The 7,882-nt window shown below is 60.9% G+C and overlaps 1 protein-coding gene across 1 annotated transcript in view; it reads left to right on the top strand.

Moving 5' to 3' along the window:
• The window catches only part of SND1 (staphylococcal nuclease and tudor domain containing 1), a 128,811-nt gene extending 123,631 nt beyond the window's left edge, over positions 1–5,180 (top strand). Inside the window, exons 17-24 of the mRNA XM_080392791.1 lie at positions 1,825–2,013; positions 2,282–2,423; positions 2,624–2,747; positions 2,853–2,922; positions 3,282–3,395; positions 3,482–3,685; positions 4,338–4,382; positions 4,828–5,180. Of these exons, the coding sequence (XP_080248917.1) occupies positions 1,825–2,013; positions 2,282–2,423; positions 2,624–2,747; positions 2,853–2,922; positions 3,282–3,395; positions 3,482–3,685; positions 4,338–4,382; positions 4,828–4,893 (954 nt within the window). The 3' untranslated portion in view covers positions 4,894–5,180. The remainder of the gene's footprint in view (positions 1–1,824; positions 2,014–2,281; positions 2,424–2,623; positions 2,748–2,852; positions 2,923–3,281; positions 3,396–3,481; positions 3,686–4,337; positions 4,383–4,827) is intronic.
• The last annotated feature ends 2,702 nt before the right edge of the window (positions 5,181–7,882 follow it).

The following is a 7,882-nucleotide window of genomic DNA, read 5'->3' as shown; positions in this document are numbered from 1 at the left end:
ATGGTGTCTTTTGCCTGCCTGGCATCTCCTGCCTGCATGACATCCCCTGCCTGCCCACCCCCAAAGCACCATGAGGCTACAGGCCCCCAGGTTGGGGACCAGAGGGAGCTCTGGGGGACACCAAGCTTGTCCCCAGGAGGGCTGACACATGTCTCCAGAGCCAGACTTGGCTGTGCTGGCTGCTGGCACCTGGGTTTGGTGCCAGATGGTTGAGATCGCTGCCCGGGAATGGCAATGGGGGACACATCTCCCAGCAGTGTCCGTGTCTCCCCCCGTTCCTGCACAGCTCCCCCATACCTGCACACCCTGTGCCATGTGAGATGCCAGCTGATGCCATGTGTTTTGCAGGGAGCATTATTTTACAAATTTCGTTGTTTTGAGGCTTTAACTCCCATTACAGGATTAACGGAGATTACCGGTCCCGGCAGAGCTGCTGAGGCAGTAACGGGTGCCACTGGGAAAGGGGACCTGGTAGGTTTGTCACGGGGTGGTGAGGACGCCTGCCATGCTGCCACGGTGGTCTGGAGCTGGCCCTGGTTCAGCCCCTGCAGAACTGCTGGAAAGGGAGATGTGGGGGTCTCTGGGGGTCCTCGCCGGTCCCCAGCTCAGAGCAGAATAGTCTGCAGAGGTCCTGGGCAGTGTCACTGAATTTGGGGACAGACACTGTCCCCAAGGTAAGGAGAAGGCAGAAGAGGGACCCCGGAGGTCGTGGGCACTGTGGCAGTGTGTGGGGCGATGCAGACGTGGGTGTGCGGGGTGTACAGGAGACATGGGGTGCATGGGGGTGTGCAGGGTGGTACACAGGATGCACACAGGGATGTGCAAGGTGCACAGGGATGTTCAGAGTGTAAGTGGTACATGGGGGTGTGCAGGGTGCATGAGGGTGTGCAACCTGCACTGGGGTGTGCAAGGTGGCCATTTCAGTTTGCTCTGGCTGGTTTGCACACTCCACTTTGCTCTGACAGGCTGGCACACTCCACTTTGCTCCCTCTGGTTTACACACTTCAGCTTGCGAATTCGTTTGCTTTCCCTGGTTTGCTATCACTCATTTGCACACCCCAGTAAGCTCTCTGGTTTGCACACTCGTTTGCTCTCCGGTTTACTCTAGGTGCCATGTGAGCTCCAGGTCTCCTTGGCAAGCAGACACCATAGGACGGGATGCAGGCAGAGCCATGGCACAGGCATGTCTGCCTGCACAAGCAGTGGTTGGGGGACAAGGGGCTGGGGGCGCAGCCTGCCCCAGCAGCCCTGTTTCAGTCCCCTGTCTGGCTCTGCATGACTCCAGGCTCTACCTGTGCTCCCCAGTTGCTCCTGGGTGCAGGCAGGGAGCTGGAGATGCAGAGGATAGCATGCTCCTGCCCTCATCCCTTGCACCCTCCTTCCCTTATCTCTTGCTGATTCCCTTCCCTGGGTATTGCTGGGAGCAGAGCTGAGTGCCATGGACCAGAGCTGGGTGTTTGTGGAGCAGAGCTGGGTGCCAGGGAGCAGAGCTGGGTGCCACGGATCAGAACTGGGTGCCAGGGAGCAGAGCTGGGTGCCAGGGGGGATAGCAGAGGGGACCCTGCCTGCCAGACCCCGCGCTGGGATGGCCTTCAGCTGGACACATGCCTGACGCACGTCCACCTGGCCAGTCAAACTCCGTCATATCCAGACATTTATTTTATTGCTCGATGAAGTTTTAAGCAGCCAAGATGAAGCCAAACGTGTGGGGATGAAGGCAGTGGCTGGGAGGGCAGGTGTGAGGTGGGGACGAGTATGTGGATGGATCCTGCCTACCGCTGAGTGTGCAAAGGGCTAACAACCCTCCCCACCGGGCACCCACAGGTGGAGGTGGAGGTGGAGAGCATGGACAAGGCGGGGAACTTCATCGGATGGCTACACATCGAGGGCCTCAACCTGTCAGTGGCTCTGGTGGAGCATGCCCTCTCCAAGGTCCACTTCACTGCTGAGCGCAGCCCCTACTACAAGGCGCTGTTGGCTGCCGAGGAGGCTGCCAGGCAGAAGAAGGAAAAGGTGAGCATGGGGCAGGACTGTCCCCGAATAATGTTCCCACCACAAGGGATGTCCCCATGCCCCCACCTCAAGGGATGTCCCCAGGCCAAGAGATGTTCCCGCCCAGAGGGAGGTCCCCACCCCAAGGCGGATGGGATCCAGGGTGCTGGGGACCAGGGATGCTCCAGCTGCTGGGTGCTAGCACAGCCACTATCCCCTTGCTGGTGGCATTGAGCATGGCCATGGGGTCCCCCAGCCAGTGTGTGTCATGTCCCCCTGCCAATCCCAGGTATGGTCCCACTATGAGGAGACCCCAGTGGAGGAGGTGGTGCCGGTGCTGGAGGAGAAGGAGCGCGCAACCAACTACAAGCCTGTCTTCGTGACGGAGATCACGGACGATCTCCACTTCTACGTGCAGGACGTGGAGACAGGTACGGGGACAGGGCTGGGGTCCCCGCAGTCCCTATGTGTGTCCCCACCCAGAGGGCACACAGCTCCCAGGGGACCCCCCTGCCATACCCAAGCATCAGGGTGCCAGGTGAAGCCCCCCCAAAGAGTCATGTCCTGGGCTAAATGAGGGGCAAATGATGAGGGTGGCTGGAGGCGGGTGCTGGATCCTGCTCCTCTGCAGGTGCCCAGCTGGAGAAGCTGATGGAGAACATGCGTGCCGAGGTGGGCAGCCACCCACCCGTGGAGGGCTCCTATGCCCCGCGCCGTGGAGACTTCTGCATTGCCAAGTTTGTCGATGGAGAATGGTGAGGAGAAGGTCCTGCTCCCCCTGGCGTGGGGCTGTGGGGCAGCGTTGCCCCATGCTGAGGTGTGTTTTTGGGGTGACACACACACCCAATCCCACCCTCCAGGTACCGGGCCCGGGTGGAGAAGGTGGAGTCAGCCGCCAAAGTCCATATCTTCTACATTGACTATGGCAACGTGAGTGCTCACCATGCTGGGGCAGGGGGCATGGGTGGGGGGCACCCTGGGGTGCCAACTGAAGCCCCCCAGCTCCAGCTGTGCAGGGGTGCAGTGGCTGTGTCCCCCAGCTGCCGAGCATCAGGCAGGGGCAGGATCTTGCCTTTGGGACAGGGGGTCCTGGGGTGAAGAGTCATATGTCCATCCATCCATCCATCCATCCGTCCGTCTGTCCATCAATCCATCCATCCATCTGTCCATCAATCCATCCATCCATCCATTTGTCCGTCCGTCCATCCATCCATCCCTGTGGCTGGGTGCTGGGGTGCCCAGCACCCTTGGGTGCCCTTCTAACCCTGGCACCCTCTCTGCCCCTACAGAAGGAGACACTGCCTGCCACGCGCCTGGCCACTCTGCCTCCAGCCTTCAGCACCCGCGTCCTGCCGGCACAAGCCACTGAATACAAGTTCGCCTTCATCCAGGTGCCCCAGGATGTAAGTATGGGGGTGCCCAGGGAAGGGAGGGGGTGGCTCTGGGTCTCTGATGGGACTGTGGGATCTGACACCATGTGGTGCTGCAGGATGACGCACGGGCAGACGCAGTGGACAGCGTGGTGCGGGACATCCAGAACACCCAGTGCCTGCTCAACGTGGAGCACCTGGGACCAGGTTGTCCTCACGTCACCCTCCAGTTCGCTGACTCCAAGAGCGATGTGGGGCTGGGACTGGTCAAGGAGGGGCTGGTCATGGTGGAGGTGCGCAAGGAGAAGCAGTTCCAGAAAGTGGTAGGTGCTGGGGTGGGGGTGTGTCCATCCATCTGTCTGTCCATCTGTCCATCCATCCATCCATCCATCTGGATGCATGGATGGATCAATGGATGCATTGATCCATCCATACATCCACCTGTCTGTCCATCCATCCATCCACCCATCCATACACACACACACACACACACATCCATCCGTTTCTCCATCCATCCACCCATCCATCCCTCTATCCTGCTGGGGTGATGAGGGGTCCCTACTCTGCTCTCAGCAGGGTGGGCTCTACCACACGGGCAGCTGCACGGTAATTGATCCCTCGCATACCTGATACTGTATCAGTCCTGGCCTGGTGGTGGTTGGTGGCTGTCTGGGGGCTTGGGGACGGGGAGGGGAAGGGAGACACCAAGCACTGGTCACATCCACCCCAGTGCCTGGCCGCCTTCTTGGAACCGTGCTGGCTGGGGGTCTCACCTCCCTGCCCTCCATGGGGATCCTTCTCCGCCAACCCTGGGTGCAGGGTAATGTGTGCCACAGAGGGATAGAGTGGGGTGTGTGTCCCCAGCATGGCCAGGCAGACCCTGCCAGGGGTGCACAGCACTGCACCACCCCCAAACCCCCCCAGGAAGGCAGAGGAGAGGGCACAGGTTCATCCCACTGGCCTCTGTCCCCACAGATCACCGAATACCTGAATGCCCAGGAGACAGCCAAGAGTGCCCGGGTAAGTGAGGGGGGGCAGGTGGGAGCTGGCCCCTCTGTCCTCTGGAGGGTCTGCTGCAGACCCCTTGGCTGGGGGGTGCTGGATGTGGTACCCCCCATCTTCAGGGACAATGCTGGATGCAGTCGCCCCATCTCTGGGGTGATGCTGGATGCGGTGCCCCCCCCCCCATTTCTGGGGTGATGCTGGATGTGGTACGCCCTGTCTCTGGGGTGATGCTGGATGCAGCCCCCCATTTCCATGGTGATGCTGGATGTGGTACCCCCTGTCTCTGGGGTGATGCTGGATGCAGCCCCCCATTTCCATGGTGATGCTGGATGTGGTACCTCCTGTCTCTGGGGTGATGCTGGATGCAGCCCCCCCCATCTCTGGGGATGATGCTGGATGCAGCCCCCCCCATCTCCAGGCTGATGCTGGATGTGGCCCCATCCTGCACCCTGTCTTGCAGCTGAACCTCTGGCGCTACGGGGATTTCCGCGCGGACGACGCAGACGAGTTTGGCTACAGCCGCTGAGGGATGCTTCGGGGCCCACGTCCCCACCGCCGCCACCACACTAACGTCCTGTCTCGCCCTTGTCCCATCCCATCTCACCCTGTCCCCTGGGGGCCGGGGCAGCTGAGGGGAAGGCCGCAGCTCCATACCCTGGGGATGCTGGGGTGGGGGGTGGCCCCAGCCCCCCAACCCCCTGCCTTGGTCTGACTGACAGCTGAATTTGCCCCCCCTCTGTCCTGCCCGCAGCCAGCGCCCCCCCGGCCTGTATTTAAAGCTTCAGAGGCCAAATAAAAGTAGTCAAGCGTCAAGCCGTGGCCTCTCCCTGCCGGGGGGGTCCCTCTGTGCTGGTGTCACCCCCTCCCACCCCCAAGGGTGTCACCTCGTCTGCCTGGGAAGGGAGAGATGCCTCAGGCATGGGCATGCCCTCCCTGCTGTGGGGTCTTGGGGAGGGTCCCCCACCCATGGGGCGCTGCAGCCCAGAGGCCCCAACCCCCATCTCATCCTGCCCCAGTGAGCTCTGAGCACCAGCCAGGGGCATGGATGAGGTGCCTGGATGGAAGGTGGGTGGAGGGAGATGTGGGGGCTGCCCCTAGGACAGTGGCAACCTTGTGGAGTCTGGTCCAAGCCTCTCCTGCAGCTCCAGGTCCCAGCCTGGGACCCCAATCCTAGACCTCAGCCCGGGGTCCCAACTGCAGGTCCCACCCGTGGACCTCAACCCTGGGACCCAAACCTGGACCCCAATCCTGGGATGCAATTGTGGACCTCCACCCTGGGTCCCAAACGTGGTCATTAACCTTGGACTCTAACCTCGGGTCTCTAACCATGTACTCCAGACCTGGACCTCAACAGTGGGTTCTGTCCACAGCCCCTAGACGTGGACCTCAACCCCAGGTCCCAACCATTGACCCCAACTGCAGATCCCAAACCTGAACCTCAACCCTGAGTCCCAAGTTTGGACCCCAGCCCTGGGTCTCAATCATAGACTTCCACTCTGGCTCCCAAACATGGTCATTAACACTGGGTCCCAACCATGGACCTCAACCTTGGGTCCCAGCCATGGAGCCCCAACCCCAGCTCCCAAATCAGGAACTCAACCCTGGGTCCCAACCTGAACACCAGCCCCAAGTCCCAACCCTGGGTCCCAACCATGCACTTCAACCCCTGGTTTCCAACCATGACCCCCTAACTCCCAGTCCCTAGTGTGGTTCCTGGCCCTGAACCTGAACCCCAAGTCCCAATCCTGGACCCCAACCCTGAATTTCAACTCCAGGTGTCAATGTTTGACCCCAGGTCTGACTTCAGCTCTCACCGCAATTCAACCCTGCACCACAGCCCCCAGACCTGAGCTGGGCAGGGGCAGGCAGCAGCCCCACCAAAAAGTCGCATGGGCTTCCCACTGCCACCTGCACCCTGGTGCATGGTGGGGTGCCACTGGCTCCCATGATGGGTGCTGTGCCTGTGCCCTCTCCATCCCAAGCCCACAGGCATCCCAATCCCCGGGTGATGCTGAGCTTGGTCCCTGGTCTTCTCACTGCCATGTGTCCATGGGGACACCTGTGAGTGCCACCCCATGGGCAGCTGCATGGCGGTGCCACTGTCCCTGGCACCACGGCACTGTTGATTGATGACTGTGATGGAGGAAGCGGGGGGGGTGTTGGTGAGACCTGCTGGCAGAGACCCCATCCCCGCTGGCCACCTTGCTTCTGGGGAGCTAATTATAGGGCTGCACTAATTTAATTTGAACACAATTACAGTGGAGTGCACTGTGTGGCAAGTTTCAATAATTAACACCAGCAAATGATCATAATTAAAGGAAGAGCTGGTGGGGGTGCTGCTGACATGGCTGTGGAGCGGGAGGGGAGGGGTTGCTGGGACATGGGTGGCTGCTCCCCCCCCAGCTGTATCACTGCATTTTGCAGCCCACCCCTGGGCTGGAGTCCCTGGGGACAGCCCAGTCCCAGCCCTGACTGTCCCCCACTGCTCTCAGCCCAACCCAGCTCCTCCATCCTGATCTGGGCCACCCTGGGCTAGGACCCCCCCAGAATGTCCTCTGTCCCCATAAGCTGTCCCTTCTGCAGCTGCAGGGATGGAACATCCCTGTCCTGTGTCCTGTCCCCAGCCTGACTAGCTCTACCTGCCCCAGCAAGGTCTTTGAGGGTCCCTGGAGTTCTGTGGCTATCTCTGGGGGGTCTTGGGGATCTTTGGTGGTCACTAGAGGTCTCTGGCTATACCTAGGAAGGGTTCTGAGGGTCTTTGAGGGTCCTTGGAGGTCTCTGAGGTGTAACTGGAGTCCTAAGGGTCTATTGGGGGTCCTTGAGGGTCTCTGAGGTCATCCCATTGGTGTCCCTGGAGGTCTATGGAAGGCACTTGGATGTCCCTGGAAGGTGTCTCGGGGTGGGGAGGTCTCTGGAACACCACATGGGGTCTTTAGGAGGTACCTGGAGGGTACCCTGTGGAGGTGGTGACCCTGGGGTCACCCTGAGCTTCCATCCCTGGGTGGCCCCAGAACCACAAAGGGACCCCGCTCAGTATCCTTGTCCCCATGGGGAGACTCCTGCCTGGTCCCCGGCGGGCAGGCAGGGCTCAGTGGGGACCCCTGGGTGCTGGCAGGCAGCAGCCCCCGGTAGCCCGGCACAGCCGCCTGTCCAATGACTTTTCCTGGCTCTTCCCTGTTTCCTCTCTGGCGCTTGTCCTTGAAACCATCATTGGAGCCAGACATGAGACTGGGCTCATCGCCTCTGCTGCTAATTAACACTCTGGTCATGAGTGGGGCTGCGGCCACTACGGGTGACACTATGGGTGTCACAGGAGGTGGCAGTGTTCATGACCCCTTCCTGTCACACGGGGGTGGGGTGGGGGGGGTGCCCCTCAAACAGAAGGTGCTGGGACCCCCCCTATCATGGCATGGCCAAGGGACCAGGACCCGCCCCTTGGGTACCTCCCCACCCCGAGCTCCCAGGTAAGAAGGGAGCATCCCATGGTGTCCTTGGGGACACCAGAGCCCTCCATG

The sequence above is a fragment of the Falco punctatus genome (assembly GCF_963210335.1).
Source record: "Falco punctatus genome assembly, chromosome: 6".
In the NCBI taxonomy this organism is placed as follows: domain Eukaryota; kingdom Metazoa; phylum Chordata; class Aves; order Falconiformes; family Falconidae; genus Falco; species Falco punctatus.
The sequence above is the reverse complement of the archived record's forward strand: the minus strand, read 5'-3'. Positions and strand labels throughout refer to the sequence as shown.